Source organism: Pinus tabuliformis, chromosome 8, assembly GCF_031772625.1.
Source record: "Pinus tabuliformis cultivar Carrire ecotype Pingquan chromosome 8, CPIR1, whole genome shotgun sequence".
NCBI classification, from domain to species: domain Eukaryota; kingdom Viridiplantae; phylum Streptophyta; class Pinopsida; order Pinales; family Pinaceae; genus Pinus; species Pinus tabuliformis.
This window is the reverse complement of record NC_142294.1, coordinates 1,026,184,530-1,026,208,198: the sequence shown is the minus strand read 5'-3', so window position 1 is coordinate 1,026,208,198 and position 23,669 is coordinate 1,026,184,530. Positions and strand designations below refer to the sequence as shown.

Genomic DNA, 23,669 nt, shown 5'->3' with positions numbered 1-23,669 from the left:
ACTCCCCAAGCTTGTTGCTTGAGTCATGACCCCCTTTATTGGTTAATTTAGTGGCTATTTCAAACTCCAATTTGTACAGGCTCTTGTGTCTAACCTGATCTGCTTCACCATCTTGGAGTATGAGGGTTTTATGAAAACTCTACATTGTCTAAAGGTCACCTCGTACCCCTTATCCTCTAAAGCTGAAACTGAAACGAGATTCTTCTTGAGCCCAGGTACGTAAAGGACATCTTTGAGATAAAGAAGGTTTTCAGACTCCCTCTCAAATTGAATTGTACTAGTACCCTCAACTTGATACTTTTCATCGTTTCCCATCTCAATGTCGAACTATATGTCCCTTTCTAATAGTTTGCTGAAATACTTATTGTTTCCCGTCATATCACAAGACAGATCGCTCCATATACCATAAATTGGTAGCCACTGAGCTTGCCATGCAAGCAATAAGTGAAAACTCCTCATAATGAGAAGAGAACTCATCAATCTCTACAGAGGCTACTACTTGGTCCTTCTTGGACCCTTTCTTCCTATTAGGGCATTTAGTAGCATAATGCCCAAACTGTTGGCACCAAAAACTCTTGGTCTTCCTGAGATGCCTTTTCTTCTTCTTGCCCTTGGAGCTTGGCTCTCCACCACTGCTGCTCTTCTTGCCCTTGGAGTTGTTCCCTTTCCTGGCTAGAGCGAGATTTTCTTCATCTTTCTTGGCCTTAATACGTGACCCAACTTGTTTGTGAATCTCCTCATGGACATAGTCTCCCCATAATTACTCCCAATCTGAAAGGTTTTCTCGGCACATATCCCATCCATGAAGGCTTGCCACGACTTGGGGAAACCCAATATAGCAAAATTTACCAGATCCTTATCTGGAACTATTTCTCCCACACTAGCCAACTCTTCTTTTACTTTGGAAAACTTTGGTGAGGTGAGACACCATTTAATCTTACTTGGACATTGTAATGTTCTTGAGTTTGTCCTTTAATACCAAGTTTCTAGCCTCACTCCAACCCTGATAGAGACCAATGATGGATGTTCACATGGTCTTTGGCTCCCTCCAAGATGATTCTTCTTGCCTTGGCATTCATCTTGTTATGTTGAGCCAATTGCTAAGGGTCAGTGGGTGCAGTTAGGAATTTATCAACAAAATCTCGTACACCATGCTCCTCCAACACCATTGCTATACTTTCACACCATGAATAGTGTGAAAGTTTGGATGCCCAAATTCCTACTGTTGCAATTGATTACGTTTCTCCTATTTGTTAATTAATGAACGAAATTATTAAATTATATACTGTTTCCTACAATAAACGTTGAAACGAACACACTGCAACCTTCACCATTTAAATTAAAAACGGAAACAAGAAACTGAACAAGAAATAAATACAACACATCTACATAGCTATTTTTGGACAAATGTCCTCGGAAAAACCCAATGTGGGAAAACCAGTGCAGCAACTCTGAGGGTTTTATTATTATGTAGTAGTAATTCCTAAATGCAATCTTTGGATGCCTTCCCAACAATTCGGTTACAGAGAATATCATTGTCAAAAAGATAAGTGAAGTTACCTCACACTATCACTAGAAATCCTAGCTAATCCAACCATTGAATGAACAACCCCAGGCTACCTCTGTGTAGTCTCTATGCAATCGTTGTGTAGGCCTTGCGTCACAGCTAATGGGGTCTGCGTCACTGCTCCCAGCTGATTGATTTGCCTCTGATATTTGCCCTCTCTGTCTCACACCTAGCTTCCGGCTCCAGAAATCGATCTCTTCAACAAATTTACGGATTCCCTCTAGGCTTCTGTGCTGGCTCTATGTGGCCCTGCGTCAGCCTCTCTGGCTCTGCGCTACCTCTATTGGATCTCTCTTTGCCTCCTATACTGAGTATTCTCCGACCGGGAAAGGTTTCCCTTCGGATACTATCCCTGCCCCTCAATGCAAAAGATCACCGTCGAAAATCTCTTCGACAGTTGCTTTGCTTCAAAAAACCAAACTTCTGATCTCCCCTCTGTGTGTTCTCGAAGTGCCCCTCAAGCCTCTTCTTATATCTTTTTGTTGGACAACCAACAACCCATATTAACTTCTAATCAATGGCTTAGATCATTTTGGCTTGATCCTCGTCTTCTTCTAGAAGTTACACCCACACTTTAGATTAATACCCATTAATTATTTTAATTTCCTAAGTTTAGACTTAGGGTCCCATTAAAAATAATAATTATTTTAACAAAACTGTCTCCACGTGGAATTCCCCAAAACGATTTCTGGGTATTAGAGAATGCATGTGTCTAAGCTTCCCAGCAAATTTTAAGACTTAGAGCACATCTGATGCTACCAGAAATCAACACTCCCTCTTAGCGAGGAATGTGCTCTAGCAACACTGAAGCATTACCCTTCTCTATAACATCTCCCTCTGCGCCGCTGATGTATGACATTGTTGCCCACCAACTACTGCGCAATTGCTGCATCTCTACTGTTGCTGGCACTGCCACTGTCAACACTGCATCTGTACTACAACTCCCTCTCAAATTTTGCATCTGTGCTGCTGCTGGCACTGCCACTGCCAACATTGCATATGCACTGCAACCTTCTCCAAGTGTTGTTGTTGCTGCATCAGCGACGGAAAAGCATACGAAATTACTGAACAAGTGCTCAGTATGATGCATGTCATTGTTGGAGTCTGACTACTGCTACTATTCTCTACGCTAATCCTCTGAAGCCTCTGCGTTGTTGTTGATACCCTAATCCTCTGAAGCCTCTGCGTTGTTGCTGACCTCTGCTCTGTGCCATCTGCACTGCTGCCAACTCTGCTCTGCATTGCTCAGTCTCTGGCGCTACTAGCCAATGCAACTGTCACTTCGACACTCCTCTGCACCAATTGAGATTGGTCCATCCTACTACTACTGATCTGGGGTCCTGTAGCAAGGAATTGATCCGAGAGGTGGGCTCCTCAAGGATTCTACCCATCTGCAGTCCTTTCAAACTACAACTCTAAATCACCCCACCTCCCTCCTGGAGATGCCTGGGTTGTCATGGCAAACTCCTCCTCCTCATCTTCGCGGCTGCAACCTTCAGATCATGCTTCTCATCTTTGTCCTTCTTTTCTGAGAGGACACTGTGTTGCATAGTGACTAAATTCACCACACTTGAAGCATTTAATCTTCAAAATGTCCTTCTTATGCTTTTCCTGCTGCCCCTTGGATGCGAGGGCTACATTCTCTTCCTCCTCCTTGGCCTTTCACCCACTGCTGCTACTTCCATCAAGTTTACACTTGACCAAGTTCCTTCTCAACTCCTCTTGCTTAAGAGTTGCCCACATTTCATCCCAGTTTGGCAAAGTCGCCCTACCTAGGATACTCTGGACAAAGACTTGCCACTCCTCAGATACTGAATTTAGGGCCAGTCTTACCATCTTAGAACCTTGAGGTGTTGACCCCATAGGTGCCAGCTCATCTCGTGTTTCCTGAAGCTTTACAACAAATGGATCAATGTGTTCCCCCTTCTGCATCTTGCATAGATCTCATCTTCTGCTCCAAGTACATTTTCCGTTGCTCGGAAGATCCTTGATACAGTGTCGACAATGCATCCCACATCTCCTTGGCAATGTTTCTGCCAGTGATGTGACAGACTATACGATCCTTCACTTTGTCGAGGATCATTCTCTCGGTCTTCGCCATTTCTCTTTTATACTTCTTGAGTGGATCTGGATCTGCGGGCTCAACTACCACGTTGTCGACGTAGACTTTGAGAAAATGCTCATCAAGAAGGCATGACATCCTTGCCTTCCAAATCACATAGTTGGATGCCCCATCCAACCTATCCCGATCTCTCAATCCACTGGCTACCATCTCTGCCAAACGAAGTGTCGAATGACCTCCTCTCTCCTACTATTGCTCAACAAATGAGAATTCAAATTCCCTAGCTAGGAATTCTCTGAGGAAGATGGGTGCAGCACGGTGAGGTGCAACATGGTGACAACATGCAGCACAACGATAGGTGAAGGAGTCACCTTGGAGAATCAGTTGAAGTAGCATGTCTTCAACTGATCTCATGTATCATCTTCTTAGAGATGATCCATGCTCTTATCTAGATAAGTCAAAGTGTTGACTTTTGTTGTAAACGTACTATCTCTCTCTCTCTGTTGAACTATTGAAGAACATATAAGAAGAATTGATCAAGGGTTTCCCCACATTGGGGTTTGTCCCTGGTTAGCGACCACATCTTGTGTCCTCTTGTCTTGGCTTGTCTTCTGTGATTTATGTTTATGTTCTATCTGCAGTTTACTTTAATGCTGATGTGATTGCTAATCTGGAAAAGATATTGAGCTAAATGTGAAAATTGAAATAAATTGATCTAAGCATAGAACATACCTAAAATTAACACAATGCGTCCCACATCTCCTTAGCAGTCCCTCTGTTAGCGATGTGACAGACCACATGATCCTTCACTCCATCAAGGATCATTCTTTTTGCCTTCGCCATTTCATCTCAGTGCTTCTTCAACGGATCTGCATCTACAAGCACAGCCACCATGTTGTCGACATATGTCTTGAGGGCATGCTCATCTAGAAGGAATGACATCCTTGCCTTCCAGATGACATAGTTGTATGCTCCGTCCAATCTACATTGATCCCTCAAACCACTAGTTGCCATCTCTGCCACGAAAATTGTCGAATGACCTCCTCTCAGCTCTGCGCAACACTAAACTGGCCTACGTACTCCTTGTTGGAGCTTGTAGATATGCCCCTCTCCGCTGCTACTCAGCGAGTGAGAATTCGGACTCCTTGGTTGGAAGTCCTCTAAGGAAGAAATTCCCTCGACCGTGCTTCTCTTCTCTCTTCTGCCATCTTTCATCCCAACAATCTGACTGCTGAAAATTTGCGTCCCACCAGCTTCTCTTCATGCTAAGACTTCAGCGCTGCTCCCTCTGCCCCGACAAACTTTCAAACTGAGATTCCTTTATGTCGACTCACTCAGAGAGAGACTGCCTCGAAAATCAGCCCTCCAGCTAGGACTGCGCAAACCCTCTTAGGGTTTCAAACTGCTGCCTCTTGCAACTTTTCGATCTCCCTCTTCTTCTCAGCAATGGGTTCTCTAGCACTACTCTTCTTGTTCCACTTGCAGCTCCGATACCATGTGAAAATTCCTAAACCGGAATCCCTACTACAGCAACTAATGATATTTCTCCTACTTGTTAGATTTAGATGAACAAGTTATTTGCAATTTCCGACAACAAATATTGAAATACATACACTGCAGCCTTCACTTAATTAATTTATATGCAGAAACAAGAGACTGAGCAAGAAAGAAAATACAACACAATAACACCGTTATTTTTGAACAAATGTCCCTAGAAAAACCCAATGCGGGAAAACCGGTGAAGCAGCGCTGAGGGTTTTTATTATTATGCAGTAATTTTTTTAAATACAACTTTGTATGCCCTCTCGTCAATCCAATTAGAGAGAAATAAACTGGCAAAAGAAATTTGTGAGAATACGTCACTCTACCTGGCAAGTCCCAGTTGATCCAGCAGCTGAACCAACGTGTCCCCGTCTATCTCTACGTGGGCCCTACGTCAGCTATGCGCTAGGTCTATTTGCTCTCTCGGAGCTCTGACGTCAACCCTCTCGACTCAGACGTCAAACCCTCCTGCAAATTTCGGACTTCTGCTGGGAGGACTGTGTTGCCTCTGCGTGAGCCCTTATGGCTCAGTGTCAACCCCTCCTGGGTCTTGTATTGCCTCCTCCTAGTGTTTCTCTGCCTCTCTACTGCATATTCTGGCTCAGGAGAAGATTCTCCAACCAAATTATCCCTGCCCCTCACTGCACAAGCTCACTATCAAATTCCCTCGGCAGCTACTCTGCTTCAGAAAATCGAACTTCTGAACTTTGTGTATGTCTTTCCAAGTGACCCTCAAGCCTCCTTAAATAATCTGCTCGTTGACATTCAACAGCCTAGATTAGATGCTAATCAATGGCTAAGATCATTTATGCTTGATCCTCATCTTCTTCTAGACGTTACACCCAGAGTTTATATTAATACCCTTTAATTATTTTATTTTCCTAAGTTTAGACTTAGGGTCCTTTTAAAAATAATTAATTATTTTAATAAAACTGTTTCTAGGTGGAATTTCTCAAAACGCTCTCTGGGTTCTTTGGAATACATGTGCCCAATGGAATCTGGTTCCAATGGAATCCCACCGGAGATGGTTTTATTAAAATAATTAATTATTTTTAATGGGACCCTAAGTTAAACTTAGGAAATTAAAATATTTAATGGGCATTAATCTAAATTGTGGGTGTAACTTCTAGAAGAAGACAAGAATGAAGCAGAAATGATCTTAGCCATTGATTAGCTTTTAATATGGGTCGTTAAAGCTCTATGTGGCTCCCTCTGCCTTGGCGAATTCTCGATCCGGTAGTCTTACCTCTCTCTCAGCTCACTCAAAGAAAGACAATCTCAAAAATATAGCCCTCCTGTCTAGAATTACACAATCCCTCAGGGGATTCGAACCGTTCCCTGTTGCAGCAAGTTGGCCCTTGCTTCAATGGTAGATTTTCTCTTCTTGTTTCACATCAACAGCTCTAATACCATGTGAAAATTCCTAGATCTAACAATCTTTGGAATCCTACAGTGCTGCAGTAGAATTCCTGACTCTGCATCACCCTCTCTGCCAACTGCGTTGCTTGTTCTATGTGTCTCTCTACTACATATTCTTGGCTGCGGCAAAGATCCTCCTGCCAAAACTCTCTCTGCCCCTCTTTGCGTGATCACAATGAAATCACACCGTTGCCTCTCACTTCAGCAATTCGATCTGACTGATCAACTCTCTGTGTGTCTTCCGAATGACCCTCAAGCTTCCTTAAATAATCTCTTCATTAACATTCAACGACCCACGTTAGAAGCTAATCAATGGCTAAGATCATTTCTGCTTGATCCTCGTCTTCTTCTAGAAGTTACACCCCCAGTTTAGATTAATACCCATTAATTATTTTAATTGTCCCATTAAAAACAATTAATTATTTTAATAAAATTGTCTCCGCGTGGAATTTCCCAAAACGCTTTCTGGGTTCTTTGGAATACATGTGCCCAAGTCTCCCTGCAAAATTTGAGACTTAGAGCACATCCGATGCTACCAGCAATAAACATAGAAATTAGGTGATTTCTCTATGACAGATAACTGCTTGTGAATGTTTTTTACTTCTTAGATTAGGATCTTCTTTTACTTATGTTATTATAGTGTTCTTCTTCATCAAACAGTTACCAATGCATAAACCATAAAGAGACAAGAGACGCACAATGTAGGCTATCAGCCAGGGCCAAAACCTCTCCCAATTGAGAGGAAAACCCAAACGAATTCTTCTTCTTATAAACTTCAATTGACGAATACCAAGACCAAGACCCTTGACCTATTTGCCACTCCAAGACCAAGACACAAAGCTTCTTCTCTTCCTTGAGTCAACGATAGTCAAACTACTGAATTTCTCTCTACTTCTTAGCTACACTTCAGATTTCGGTTTACTGCAATTTCTCGGCCTATTTCAGAAGCCCTAGTTGCAGTGCTTGGTAAGTGTCACTTTCTATGTAGTGCCTTTGACTCCTTCACTTAGGATAGAGACTCCTGCTTAATTCGGCTTCCCTTTGACTTGTCTTTATCCAACTCGATTACCTTAGATCACTGTAAAGTTCTCCACCTTTCCTGCAACAAACGATCCCTCTCTTCTTCGAATGTGTGGCAGAACAACAGACCCAAAACACCTTTGCTCTTCCTTCCTTCTTCTCACTAGTTATGAGACTCCTTTTTGGGTGATTCTCGCACTTCCTATTGCAGACTTGCTTGACTGAAAAATTTTGCCTCAAATGGAAGCCCTATTTATAGTGGTTTTCCCATCAAATAAGCCGACATGTCCTTTGGTGCAATTCCATTGTTCCATCTTGAAGCCGACTTGTAGGAGGTGCTTTAGCATTGTCTTGGAGGGCCTTTTTATTATTTTAATGACTCGTACAAATATGTAACATGTCCAAGAAGGGTTTTTCATACATGACATTGACACAATTTGACTTTATGACCAATCCTAAGGGCTCACATTGGGAGCCTTACCTAAAAATAAAATTCCTTCATAATGAAACCCATGATTCAAGAAATACAAAAATAATTTTATTTTCTTCTTTACATCAATTACGTAAAATCACAATTACACATCATTATGAAGACTGAACCTAGTTACACTTTTCAACACGATCTAGGAGGTGCAAGAGCGAGCTGGTGCTCCAAGCACATCAGTTAGACAGAGCAAACAACCACAAAGATACATTGGATATATGGCACTTATGATAGAGTTGTTGGATGCCGAGACTTCCAATTATCAAGAGGCAGTGATTCAGCGAGTGTGGAGAGATGCCATGGTGGAGGAGTATGCCTCCATTATGAAGAATGATGTCTAGGAGGTGGTGCTGAGGCCAGAGGGAAAATTTGTGGTGGTGGTCTCACTGGGTCTACAAGATCAAGCATGGGGTTGATGGGAGCATCGAGAAATACAAGGCAATATTCGTGGCAAAGGGGTTCTCACAGGTAGAGGGGATTGATTATGATGATACATTTGCTCCAGTGACCCATGCTGTGAAATTGTAACCAATAAAACCCTAACTATGAAATTTTAGCTAGATAGTGATTGAAATTTATAATTCAAATTGCAGAGGAATACTTAGAATCAGTTGAAGGTGACTTGGACCGTGGTTGTTCCCGTTGTTACAGTTACCAAACTGCACTTTTTACCTCCCAGCCTATCTAGGGTCTACCCGCATGGTCCCCAAATCCAAAAGACAAATCTTCTAGCCCTCATGCCCAAAACCCCAAGAACAATCAAGCTCAATATCTGTGACTCTGTTAGAAATTTCCCATCTCTCTATAAACTCACCAAAATCCCCTTCTCCAAAGAAAACTTTCCCCCCTTACCCCAGCCAAATTCCTCCTTAAGTCTCTAAGGTTCCCAAGCGCCCCCTCCTCTACCACCTTGAATTAGGTTTTTTTTGGAAATTTACAAAGGCAGTCACCGTCTTTTCTTGACACAATGAGTTCATAGTGTACGGTCACGTTTCCTTTTGACAACAAGACTTCACAAATGTCTCAATTGATTATTTTAATTTTTTTGTATTTTATTACCTTAATTATTATATTATAATTTCTGTTGAATACCAAATTAATATATTTATCTAATTCCCCTTTATAATATATATGGTATATTTCCATATACCTATGTTATAATCAGTGTTTTTAAAACCAGAAATGGTGACTGGACCGGTCCACCTAATGAACCGGTATATTGACCAGAACCGGTCTAATCGGGACTGGTTTGGTCTAAATGAACTGGTTTTAGAAAAATATATTAAATAATTAATTTTTAATGAAAAAACTATTTTTAAGATTTAAAACCATAATTCCAAGCCAATAGAAACATAATATGCAAAGATTGCTCATTTATATACCATGTAAAGGTGAATATATCAAAATGGCACCGAGTGCAATACATATCATCGACAAAATACATAAGCAATGAGGCTCTAAATGGCCTCTAGAGTGCAAAAACAAAGCCTACAAACTATGGGGCCAGTGGCCTACTACAAGACTCAAGTCTACATATATGATAATACTATAATAGTGATCAACATTATCACTTGAAACTTCTCATGAGTCATCATGATCAAACTCAGTTGGTTGAGTCTCGACTCCCAAACTTTGCAGTCACAAACTTCTCTATTGGTTCAATGACTTAAGTCTCAAACTTCTGAAGATATTCTGCCCTAATATGCCTTATTATTTCATTTGGTGCTCCACATGGCTTACATGGCCTCCTATCCCAGCCAAGTGTTGCTTGAACCTATTAATATCCCCTCCTTGAATGGATTTTTGGCAATATTTGCAGATCATTTTGCCATCAATCATATTACAATGAGCCCATGCAGTATGTTTGGCTTTTGGAAGAATGATAACTACTATTTAGCTTAAACTTTGTTGTTCCACTACTCCAGCAAAAACTCAACACTCTCCAAGCTCCCAAGCAAACTCACAAACACTCCAAATGAGATGTGTGAGACAAATGAGAGGGAGAGGGGGCTCTTAAAGGCTTGGAGAGGGTGTTTTTGGAAGGCAAGCACCCTCAGTTTCCCTCCAAAACCCCTAAAACACAGTGAAAAAGTCGCTTTTTGGGCTCATGGTGGGTGTGCCTCCTAACCGGCCGGTTTAGGATAGTCAAACCGGCCGGTTAGGACCGGTTTTCTGCAAAAAATGGCGAAGTGAGCCCTCTGACCGGGTTTTTGGGCCGGTTTCGACCAATGGGCTTGCTAACCGACCGTTGGACCGGTAACCGGTTAGCAAGGCCAGTTTTGAATACTATGGTTATATTATACATGTCCCTTAAATTATTTTGATCCCTTCTTGTTGACACAGTTATATTTCCCCAAATTCCTTTATATTATAATTGATGCAAAATGTATGATTTCATTATTATACTTAATAGTTAACAATAACATATTGTAATTCTTATTTAGTTAATATAATTCATAATATTATAGTTCCCTTTTATTTGTATAATACTTTGTATTTATTTTTATTCAAGATCATATGTTAATGGTGGTTTACATAGTAAGTAACCCACCTTAACGTATACATTATATCTTGTTGAGTTTTGGTATTTGCTCAGTATCTCAATAATTCATTCATTAGACTTTTCATAATTAATTAACACATATACTATTACTAGTGCAATGCATGTGATGCATGCATATGTAACTATCATTTGCATTCCTCGTATGCATGCTAATATTCACATTTTGTTTGTAGTTGTAGGAGAGTCATCACAGATGGGGTGGAGGATCCACCAAATGGACGTTAAGACAACATTCCTCAATGGGATTGTTGAGAAAGAGATTTATATTGAGCAACTGGAGGAAAAGATTGGGGCTCAGCAGATTGCAGTGATTCAACGTCCAAGAGATAGAGATCAAGTGAGGGCCAAATTGCCTCATCTCAGACAGCTTTAACGCAGCCTCCAGTGCGCACGTGTGCGCATAGAAACAGCCTATGCATCCGTACTATTTGCACATGTGCGCAGATAGCCAGATCTGTGCGGTTGTACGACAGATCAAGTGCGTGAAAAAGAGATCGATTTGTCTCAAAGCTGATCAGTTGTTTTCTTGTGGTAAAAAGGAATTTCTCCCTTGATGTAATTTTTTTCTGAAGAAATTCCTCTTGCTGAAGATAATAAAAGACACACAGATTTGCAGGTTTTCCCTGGAGTTGGAATTTCCTGGGTATATCTTGTGTTCTATGTGTGAGATGTGTTTGTCTTCTGGTTTATTTATTTTCTGCTATGCATGCTAAGTTAGAAAACTCAATGAATTTGCAATTTAAATATAAACAGTTGTTTTTGTATTTCTGGTTTTTACACTTGAATATTTGAGAATCAATTACTGGATTTTAAGGAAATCTAACAGTTTCTATTCAAGATGAGATTGTCTTTTCTCTCCTAAACTATGCCTCAGCATCTACAAAAACAGTAATTTGGACAGGAAACAGCTTAAGCCCTATAAACAGGTTTCTATTCAGGACAAGATTGTCTTTTCTCTCCTAACCTATGCCTCAGCATCTACAAAAACAATAATCTGGAAAGGAAACAGGGTAAACACTATAAACAGGTTTCTATGCAAGACGAGATTTAGTTACATGCAACTTTGCAATAGAAAGTAGCCCTTGGTAAAAGACAAAACACTTTGTAATTGGCCTCTAAGAATTTGCCAATACAAAACAAGCTAACATATTACATACCCACAGTTCATTTCTGTCTGTAATAGTACAAGAATGAGAACTAAATGACAAAAAAAGAACAAGAATGAAAGGAAAATGTGAAGTAGAGAACAAGACCCTTCCAATAAAAACAAAGGGAAACAATACATCTGCAACATAAACAAGAAAGCACAACCTAAATTCATCACATTGAAATATAATGACAAGTAACCAGACACCTAACCTGCCAGAAAATGAAACTCGTATTGATAGTCTCCTTGATGGCTTCATTGGCCCACGTGTCCCTATTAAGCTGTGCACCAAAGCAAATTAGGAACATAACTGGCCAGCACATGTATGTTAATAACTGTAAGCCAAAGTTGTGTGTGCATTGGTATTCATTATTAGGTTACAAAGCTGCTTACCATGTAAGAGCTGAACTCTTTAGTGGATTGTACATTTGCTAGGAGCCATTTTACCTGTCCCGAAGCCTCTAATTTTGCCTGCATATCATTGATATTGTTATATATTTGCTCTGAAATAACGGTAGATAAAGGAAAAAAAATACTTTTTGAATGCAGATTTTCACAGCTGTTCAAACTTCATATTATTCAAAAAGCTTATTTTGTCTCTGAGGATGGGCAGAGTGTTTGCCCAAAACGTCAAATGTTTCAGCCTACTTACACAGTTCAGCTCCAGAAGTCCATCTACAAAAGAAATACTTGTGAAAAATTACTATGCAGTTACCAAGAAATTATGTGAATGCATAACATCTCACTATTGAATCTAGTTGATCATCCTACGAATGTCGCCCAACCACTCAAAGTACAACTTTAGCATTGAACAAAGGCATACTTATTTCTATCCCATATTAACATATACAAGCATAATAGAAGGACCTGCTCAAAACTGCCTTGGAACATCAGTGCAAAAGGTGGCCGATAAAGAGCTGCAAGATTATCTTTGGCCCCATCCATCGAAGAGTTTCCATTTGGATCAGATGCCCACACAGAGCGATATTTTGCCTCATCCTCAAAGTTCCGAAATGCATCCACAGAATTTGGTTGATTGGATAACTGTGCCAACCGTTGTGCTCTGATCCAGAAAAGATAAATTTATTAGCATCGAGTGGATGAAATAAATTTATTAGCATCGAGTGGATGAAATCCTACCAGTGTAAACTAAAGGATTCTTACCCATGAATAGGGATCATGTAATTTCAATGGAACATTGGCTATCTAGGTATTTGATTATTTTGTTAAAACATAAGAATTTTCTAAATAAAGCTCAGGAGTATGGTATTAATGTGATGCTTGCATACAACAAACAAGTTGACTTCCATAAGGAGCCTCAGACTTAGAAAGGAGAGCACGAGTATGTTGCGCTTATCATCACCTTTTAATATATTTTTCCAGGTCAGCTTAAACTTCAAAAGGTCAAAATTTTTGGAATAATATTAACACTGCAATACTAGGAATCTAAAACTAAAAAGGAAACTTTAGTTTGTACTGAAGGTGACATTAGGTGACCATTATAAATTAACATTAAATTTTATAAACCATGGTAAGCATACTTTGCACTAAGAGAATTCCTAAATTACTAGATAGGTAAAACCTGAAAGCCGCTCAAAACCAATGATGCAAACATATGAGTGAGTATATCATCGGAGGGTCAAGAAAGAAACATATTGGCAACATCAGCAAAAATATTGGAAAAAATCAGAAAACTTGAACAATATAAAATCATTCAGTTTTTTTTTCATCTTTTTATAAATCTAAAGCAACCTCCTCTCTCTCTCGCCCTTTTCTGGGCAAATGTAACCCTTTGTTCTCGATCCCCTCCTTTCCCTCTTCAAACTGAGGAAAAAATATCCAAAACCTGCTGAATCAACTGATATTTCCAATTTCTCACAATATTTTCCCAACATATTGCAATATTCTCAAAATATTGCAATATATACAAAAGTTGAAAATCACTACTTTTTCTAGCAATAATATAGCTGAGCTAAGAAAAATACATATCACAGATATTTGCAACACCGCTCAAAACTGTTGTGCTAATAATACTAAAGTCTATAAAGTACAAAATTCAAACATATACTGTCGAAAAATTATTATGGAAACTCACAAAACTATCCTAAATTACATCACTGTAATTAAGCAGAAAAGAAACAGAATTACAGCATACTTGCTAAATCACTGTTTAAAGAAAAAACAGAAACTCAGTAGATGGACTGTCATAACCTGTACCGCTTTCTCAATAAATCTGAACTGAAATTTGCTACAGGAAAAACAGCAAACTAATCCACTGCTGAACTGAATGAATAAAATCCATAAAGCTGCCTTCTTTTTATAACAGTAAGAAGGTCTGTTTAGGGTGGGTTAACAAATAGATCTGATTCGTGGATCTAGTTCATCTTGCTGCTGAATGAGTGAATATCTGTAATTAGTGTACTCCAAGGAAGAGATAAGGCTCCATTTAGACCTGAACTTTACATACTAGACTGCATGTGCCTAACTGATCATAGACATAAGCTAAAATTAAGAAACTGCTTGATAAAACTGAATCTAACACGCGCATCTGAATGTACCCTCTTTTACTTAACTTAAAAACAAGATGCGAACTGTCTAACAGTACTTCATCTCATAGAATTAGAATCCAAGGATAACATTATCCCTTCCTATCTATGGATAGCCCATCCACGCATGTGCCCTCAATGCTAGAACTTAGAAGCATGCAAAAGTAGTGATGTGCCATCTGGTCTTACTGCACCATCATCTACACGCCATCACGCTGCACCAGTGTTTTAAAAAACGGCTGAACCGAAACGGAAACGGTCGAGTTGACCAAGTAGGACCCCTGCCCGGGCCGGCTTCGTACAAAAACCAGACCAAAGGGCGTTCGGTAACGGACCAGCCGGCTCAGCCGAGCCAGTCTTAACCAAGCTGAGCCGGTTCGCAGCAGAAAAAGGTGGGAAAAGCGGACTCCAAATCAGATATTTTTTGGGTTTAAGGTTGTTTTCCCTCCATCTAACCTCTCCCAAACCTATAAAAGTTACCCAACCTCCTCACATTTCCTCACAGCTATCTCATTGTATTTGTATGAGCATTTGTGAGGAGTTTGTGAAGAGTTGGAGTTGGTTTTTGGAGCAGCAGTGAGGAGTCTCTTGGGCAATCATTGGAGCAGCAGTGAGGAGCTTCTTGGGCAGTCATTGGAGCAGCATTGAGGAGGCTAGAGCCTAGAGGTTTCTTTTTCACTTCTCAAATCTGCCTTTGCTTGTTTTTTTTTCTTTTTTTTTGCAAATCTGGAAATTGAAAAGAGTAATCTTTGTAAAAAAGAATGAACATTGAAGAGTTGTTTTTTTTTACTTTCATTTTCAGATTTTTGTCCATTCATTTTCAAGTCCAAGTATCAGAAAATGGCTCCTAGAATGAAAGATGTTGCTTGGGCATATGCTGAGATAATTGATAATCAAATGCATTGCAAATTTTGTCATAAAAGAATTAAGGGGGGTGGAGGGGGCATTCATAGGCTTAAACAACACTTGGCCGGTATTAGAAGCCAAATTGTTCCATGTGCAGCACCAATAGAACAAATTGGGGATATTAGGAAGGAGTTGCTAGAAAAATTTGAGATGTTTGACGAAGAAAAATCTAGGCAAAAAATAGAGGCTGAAATTGGGAGGAAGAGGAGCATAAAACACATGATGGCAGCCAACCCCAATTTTGATTATGAGGGCTCTTCTTCTGTCCCTTGCGTTGATGCATCCAACCCCTTTCGCTATGTTCCTCCCTCTTTGGAGTCTTTTCAAGAAAAGGTTAAGTGTAAAATTAAAAAGAGGGGTGATATCAAAAGTTATTTCACAGTCACACCCTCCACTCCCTCTGGTAATGCACATGGTCCTCAAGCTAATAGAGGTCAAATGCAGCTTAGATGACCATTGGAAGAAAGCATTGAGAGAAACTACCTGTGATTACATAGCTAGATGGTGGTATGATATTGATATCCGCTTCAATGCTTCTCGTTCACCATATTATGAACTTATGTTTGATGCCATATTTGCTGCTGGAAAGGGCTTCAAAGGCCCTACTATGCATGAGTTAAGGGGATCTCTTTTGCAAAAAGAGATTTTGTCCATTGATGAATATTTGAAAGATTTCAAAAGCTCATGGACGAAAACAGGATGTACCATCATGTCATATGGATGCACTGATCAAAGAAACCGTACCATCATAAATTTTCTTATCTTTTACCCACAGGGAACCATGTTTCTAAAATCAATTAATGCATCTAATAGGGTGAAAGATGCACACTTGTTATTTCAGCTTTTCGATGAGGTTGTTAAAGTGGTGGGGGTCGCTAATGTTGTTCAAATCATCACAGATAATGCCTCTAACTATGTTCTTGATGGTAAAATGTTAGAGGAAAATCAAAACCATCTTTTGGACCCTATGTGTTGCACATTGCATAGACCTCATGCTTGAGGATATTGGTAAAATAGATTGGATCAAGAACACTGTAGAGCATGCCAAAAGCATAACAAAATATATCTACAATCACTCATGGATTTTGAACCTGATGAGGAAAAACACAGGGGGCAAGGATCTTGTTAGGCTTGCCATCACTAGATTTGCAACTCATTTTTTGACATTGCAATCTATGTTTTCCCAACATAGAAACTTGCAGAGGATGTTTTCCAGTGATGAATGGAATGAATGTCAATGGGCTCGCAAACAGGATGGCAAAGATATCAAAATAAAAGTTAATGAAGAAATATTTTGGAAAAAGGCAGTAGAGATTGTGAAAGTTGTTGAGCCACTAGTTAAGGTGTTGTGGTTGGTGGATGGAGAAAGATTGCCTATGGGCTTCATTTATGAGGCTATGGATCAAGCAAAGGAGCAAATAAAGGTTGCATATAAGGATAGAGTGGCTAAGTATGGGCCCATTTGGGAAATCATTGATCAAAGATGGAACAATCAACTCCATCACCCAATACATGCAACTGGGTTTTTTCTAAACCCAAGGTATCATTATAAAGCTCTGGAGGCAAAAGCTTTGACTAGGCAGGTTAGAGATGGATTGATTGAGTACCTTGAGTGCATGGTCCCTAAGGAGAGTGACCAGCTGGAGATATGACAACAGATCACTTGCTTCAGTAGAGCCACAGGTACCTTTGGCAAGAACCTAGCAAGGATTGCAAGGGAACCAAATGAGCCAGCTAAACAACTTCAATTTTCAAATTCTTATTTTGTTAAATTGTTTATAACTTTATAATTTGAAAGTTGGATATAATTTGTTGAGCTAACTCAGTACAAAACTATGTTTTTTGTAGCACAATCGTGGGAGGCATTTGGTAGCCATTGTCCTCAATTGCAGAAGTTTGCAATCTGTATTTTGAATCAAACTTGTAGTGCTTTTGGGTGTGAGCGCAATTGGTCTGTCTTTGAGAGGATTCACACTAAGAAGAGAAATTGTTTGGAACAAAAACAGTTAAATGATCTAGTCTATGTCCAATACAACCTCTGGCTAAGACGCAACCAATTGTTGAACAAAAGACCTGATACAGATCCCATTGTGTTGGAAGATATTGATCCAACATCAGATTGGGTAGTGGAGAGTCAACCAGCAGAGTTTGACCCTGATGAGGATATTGGTCTTGATTTGGATTTAGAGATGGAGGCATTACTTGAACATAATGTTCAGTTAAATGCAGATCCACTAGTACCAAGCCTAGCCCCAAGTCCTCCAGTTGCAGGCACTTCCCCTACTCAGCCACGACGCAAGCACATAGCTCGTCTATTTCAGCGTGGTAGTGCTACTACTTTTACAGTTGTAGTTGGAGATCTTGATGAGGAGCCATCGGAATCCTCGTCTCACTCTGATTCAAAGTCTGACCCAGATGATGTTGTCTTCTCTAGCAGTAGTGACTAGTGATGTCTTGTTGTAGAGGCCATTCAGAGCCTCCTTGGTGATGTGTTTTTCTTCTGATCTCTATATATTACATCTATTGGATAGTGCACTCAGTGCCATTTTGATATAATAGATATATTCATGAGCATACTTTGATCATATGTTGTCTTCTCTCTATATTCTAATGCTTTGAGTATGGAAACATGAACGAAAATCTTTTAAATTATGTTTTTTCATAAAAAAATAAATATTTAATGTATTTTTTTACAAAGACCGAGTCACTGAAATCTCTAGGACGAGTCGATACCAAGTCGGAGTTAGAGTCGAAGTTAACCCTCCACTGGTTCAGAGTCGGAGTTTTAAAACCATGCGCTGCACAAAGATCAATGTTGTACAAAGTTGCCAAGTATATAATGTTGATATAACTAAAGTGCCCATTTTTGCCACATGTTTGCCCAACCCTATAGAACCTATCCAAGGTACACTAGTCTAACACCCCCTCTTACCTAGAAAAGTGTTTTCCACTAATCCAAGTTTCTCCCTAAACATCTTGAACTTCCCCTTGGCCAGGGGCTTAGTCAAAATATCTGCAACCTATTGCTCTTTCTGAATATACTCTAGAGCAACTGCTCTCTTCAAAACCATGTCCCCAAGAAAATGATACCTGATGTTAATGTGCTTGGAACAGTCATGGAATTCACAGATAGTTTGATGCAACTCTAAATGTTACGTAAGACCACAATAGACTCCAACATCTCACCTATCAATTCCGCAATCAACTTGCAATGCTAGATGCTCCCATGTACTCTGCCTCTATTCAACTCAATTCCACTGCCTCTTGTTGAACCAAGAAATTGCTTCTAAACCCAAACTTAAGCAACAATCTGAAGTATTCCTCTTGTCACGTGTATCTCCTGCCCTAGTCAAAATCAGGGAATCCATGCAATATTAATTCACAATCTCCAACATATCTCAGACCATAATATATTGTACTCTTTAAAAATCGAAGGACATGTTTTGCAGCTTTCCACTCAATTTGCCTCAACTCAACCATGAACTAGCTCAAGGTGTTCACTACAAAACATATAGCAAGTCTATTGTTAGCAAGATACATCAATGATGCCATCAATTGTCTATCCACCGGAGGATCTTCAAAATCTGAATCCAAATCAGCATGCTACTACATACTACAAATTCAGCGTCATAGGAGTGGCCATGGGTTTCAATCCATCATCAAGAACCTTTTCAAGAACTCAATTGTGTACTTTTTCTGCCCAAGTAAAACTTAACCTATATTTTGCCACACCTCTAGACCCAATAAATAGCACATCAAGCCAATGCCCTTCATTTCAAATTCGTGTGCCAACTCAACCTTGTACCCTACAATGAGCTTTTTTAAACTCCGTGTAAGTACCAAGTCATCTACATACAAGACCACAACAAGCAAATCAAATCTTTCAAATAAATAATAAAAATTAGAATCTGTGACACTCTCCAATCCTGGAGTACCAAGCACAAGATGCCTACTTCAACCTGTAAAGGGATTTGTTCAAGCTACGCACATGGGTTATCTGAACAGGAACCTCAAACCCTCTCGACTAATTAATATATATTTCTTTCTCAATCAAGCCATTAACAAAAAATGTCTTAACATCCATTTGATATACCTGCCAACAAAAATAGATGCTAAAGACACAATGGTCCTGATAGAACTTAAAAGTATACCTGGCAATTGGAGCAAAGGTATCTTCATAGTCGACTCCTCTCTACGAGAATCTTCTAGCTATGAACTGAACCTTGTACTTCCCTATGCTACCATCAATTGCATGTTTCACCTTGCACAACTACCATGAATCAACCACTTATTTCACCTCTAGTTTTTGCAAATCTCACACACATCATTCTTCATGATGGAATTGTACTCCTCCACCATGGCATCCTACCATACCTACACACTTGTTTCCTTCTCATAACCAATGTTGCAAACATTGGCATCGGGATAAAATCGGCAAGGGTCTGGAAAACCAAAAAATCATAAAAATCAAGAAAACACTGGTAAAAAGTTAAAACCAATTAACATTGGCAAAATTAAGATATCATCAAAATATCGGTAAAAATCGACAAACATCAACTAGGCCAAAAAATCATGATTTCGTGATAAAATCAGGATGTACGCAACATTGCTCATAACTGAAGGCTCTATTTCCTGAAAATAAGTTTTTGGAGCACCAACTTGCTCTTTACCTCTTGCAATGTTTGTGTAAGACACCTCGGTCTCTTGGTTGAACTAGGTAGTAAAGTTGTCTCTGTACCTGTACTGGAACATGTCTAACCTGATCCTAGACCCCTTAAAACTTATAGATCGACACTCGGAGCAGCAAGTGTTGTCTCATGCTCAATCACTACTAGGAGCTTTTGGAACCTAGAAAACAATGCATGCCCATCGCCTTCACATCCCAACTTACTACTATCTTCCTCTAAGACAGAACATTCATGTTGGAGGACTCACTATAGTCACAACTAGAATGCCCTTCAAGCTAGAGGGCTCATGATCAAACCTCTTCCTCTAGAACATGAACGTAAATTGAACCCCTTAACACCCTGAAATGAGAAACATCTAGTTTCTCTCCAATAAACGCTTCCTTTGGAGTCTTGTCCTTCAACACACTTTGCGGACATATGTTTAGCATGTTGAATTCAATACAACATGCTTCTACCCAAAGTTACATGGGTAGATGTGAGTCATGAACCATAGATTTGGTAATCTCCACTATGGAACTATTCTTTCTCTCAACAATTTGATTCTACTCAGGGTTGAAAGGTACTATCAACTCCCTCTTGATCCTTGTTTTCTTTTTTTGTAGAAGGAATCATAGCCATTGGAGGTATACTCCCCTCCATTGTCTAATCTCAGTACCTTGATTTTCTTTCATGGTTGGTTCTCAACAACATCTTAAACTCTTGGAACGCGTTAAAGACCTTGTTGTTGGTTTTAATAAAAATATATCCAAGTCTTTCAAAAAGAATCATCAATTAAAGTAGCATAATAAAGATTACTTGTCATGAAGTTGATGAAATGGGTCCATAGGCATTTGAATGAATCAAATCAAGAATCCCTCAATTTTTGCTCACTGCTTAGGAAAGCAACATTGGAATAGATGTAGAGTGCACATAACTTGCACACTACTCCCTTCTCCACCTTGAAGTCAAGGAATCCAACCACCATGTCCTTTAGAATAGACAAGGAACCATAGTTCAGGTGACCAAATATTATGTGCCAAAGCTCACACAAATTGTCATTGCTAGTCAACAAGGTTCTTTGCTTTAGTAGATCTACTAACAATCTGTAGAGGCCACCCTATTTGACAGTGGCTAAAACTCAACCAAAATTAAGGTTTAAACTTCTTATGATCACTTATTAATCATCAAACTCAACCCTATACTTTAAATTTGTTAGACAAGAAACTAAGAGGAGAGTTTTACTCATACCAAGAACATAAATACCTCATTTAGATACAAAAGTTCTACATGTGGCATTTAGAATTAGATAAACCCTAACCTAGTCACTGCATACTTAACATCATCACCAAGCTCCAGCTACATGTCAATATCTCATCCTTTAACTATCCTCTAACTTAGAGAAAGTTGATTTGTTCAGAGTCCATAGTTTTAAAAACTAGTCAGTTTGAACCAATAACCGGTCAAACCAACCAATCATCAACAACCTTCAAGTAATGACCTGGTAGAAAATCAAGTTTGGGGACCAATTGGTACAAGTTAGGCCTGTTACCCACCAAAAAGTGGGTAACCCCATAGGCGAAAAATTGTCCTCTTCTTTGGACAGTTAGTAGCCCTCCATTGCTCAAATCATGATGATATGCCATAATCCTCCACCATTTGCACCTCTCAAACACCTCTCGCCATGCGACATTTCTCTTGAAGGAAGTTGGGTCATCAACCAATAGGTACTTTAACCATCTTGCAATCTTGTGATTTTACTTAATATTTTGGTCATTCCAACATGGATTAAGGGGTGATCTGGATGATTGACTGACCTTGACTGTAAACTTGTTCTCTCACTTTACCAGGAAGGTTAGTTTTTTTACCCTAATCTAGTCGGACCTCCTCTAAGGCCTTAGCGTTATAGGAGGGGCATAACTTGGGATACTTGGATTGAAGTAGCATGTCCATGATTATTCCATACTTACCACTTTCCGTTATTCCCCAAATTCCATCTTCATTCTTCAGGGATGTGGTCATTGGTTCATTGGGATTAGAACTCTCTTATCCTCATCCTCGAGTCTAGGCCAGAAACTTTTCCCTAGAGGTTGATGCAACTAAAAGAAAGATAAAAGCATAAAATGGCCACAATGCAAGAAAAAGAACGTTAAAATGTAAAGGATGGTCCAGTCATTAATTAGTGTATGGCAAAAAACCTAGCATGAGCTCTACCCCTCTCATTAGCCATCACCTAGTTCCTTAAGCACTTGATGCTCCATCACATAATAAAGGAACTCTTGCATGTCCCAACCCTAATGAGTGATAAATTGACTCATCATTAAGGCGTAAATAAATGTCAAATCATTAAAAGCAAATCTGGGCTCCTAAGCTAAGCTCCCAGTCAAAGCATTATCAAAAATAAGTAAAAGGTGCACCAATAGGGTGGAAAAAGTAGGTCAAGGAAATGGGTAACTCATGCCTTCACGATTTCTCCCTTGTACACTCAAGATGATCGACCTTCATTAGTTGGTCCCATGATCACAGCACCTTGCCTAGAAATCTTCCCCTTGATTACCACTATTATCACAAGCACCTATGGTTTGAAGGGTTAACCTAGGACATGACACTTCTCGTTTGGGGATGGAAGCACTTAATGAGGTTGACTATCTAACCATCCCTAACACAAGTAGGGAACAGTGTTACGAGACTTGATCTAGTTAGATATTTGAAGCTGAGTTTGAAGTGTCATTGTACCCTTTAAAAATTAAGTACGGTCCACTATGATGCATCTATGGTCATTGTCCCTAATGATTGGTGACTTTCACTTGATCTTGAGATGGTTTTGCCAAGTGGTACTTGATCTTGATCTTGAGTTGATTTGAAGATTTCTCCAAGAAAAAGGTCGTTGGGATTTCCCCACAAGGGGTTTTCCCAGGATAAATTTTTGTCTCCTTTTCGTGCATATTGTGATCTTACTATTACGGTTGATCTGATAATTGCTTGATGAAGAAAGATTAAAAAGAACCTAATATTCACAATTCATTAACAAGTTAAGGAATTTTATCATCTTTCTTGAAATTCCAACAACTTCCACACAAATTACCATAAGTCTTATCATTCCCAACAGATTTTACAATCTCACTTACACAGCACTAATTTGTTGGTTCCTTCCAACAAGTGACTCATTCACATACTGGGAGTTGGCATTGTTGCAATTGTTTCGAACAAGCTACAATCTACAATCATTGAATCAAAAAAAGGCTTTCACACCCCACAGCGCTACCTAGGTCCACATGTCGATCACTAACATAATTCTACCTCAATTATTGAAGCTTGGATACACTGTCCACTAAAACCTTCCAATAACTCTCTACTTCATACAGCGTCCCTCTCCATGTAAGGACTCCAGAAGATTTCTAAAACTACGCTCTCATACCATGTTATATTTTTTAAACTATGGTAAACAGACTTTCCATTAAAATGTAAAAATTTCATCTATTGCAGCAATTGGAAATTATTCTTCTAACTCTAAATTTAATTATGCAATTTATTTGCTATCGCAAACAATGAATAAAATCACAACTGCAATTTTCACCATAAAAATACTACAGAAAATAAAATAATGAAAACTGACAAAAATTTTGACAGTTGTTTTTGGATAATTGTCCTCGAAAAAGCCAAACTTGGGAAAACCGGTGTGATAGATGAGGGTTTTATTATTATTCTTCAGCAGCAATTCTGAGTACAAAAATTTAGATGTTCTACTG

General features: G+C 39.4%; 1 protein-coding gene across 2 annotated transcripts in view; it reads right to left on the bottom strand.

Annotated features, from left to right (window-relative positions):
* The window catches only part of LOC149238874 (UBX domain-containing protein), a 129,884-nt gene that overhangs the window by 56,596 nt on the left and 49,619 nt on the right, over positions 1 to 23,669 (bottom strand). For both annotated transcript variants that reach the window (XM_089373212.1, XM_089373213.1), the window contains 3 exons: positions 12,672 to 12,867; positions 12,198 to 12,275; positions 12,017 to 12,085 (listed from right to left, as the gene is read on the bottom strand). In XM_089373212.1, coding sequence (XP_089229338.1) covers positions 12,017 to 12,085; positions 12,198 to 12,275; positions 12,672 to 12,867 — 343 coding nt within the window. The remainder of the gene's footprint in view (positions 1 to 12,016; positions 12,086 to 12,197; positions 12,276 to 12,671; positions 12,868 to 23,669) is intronic.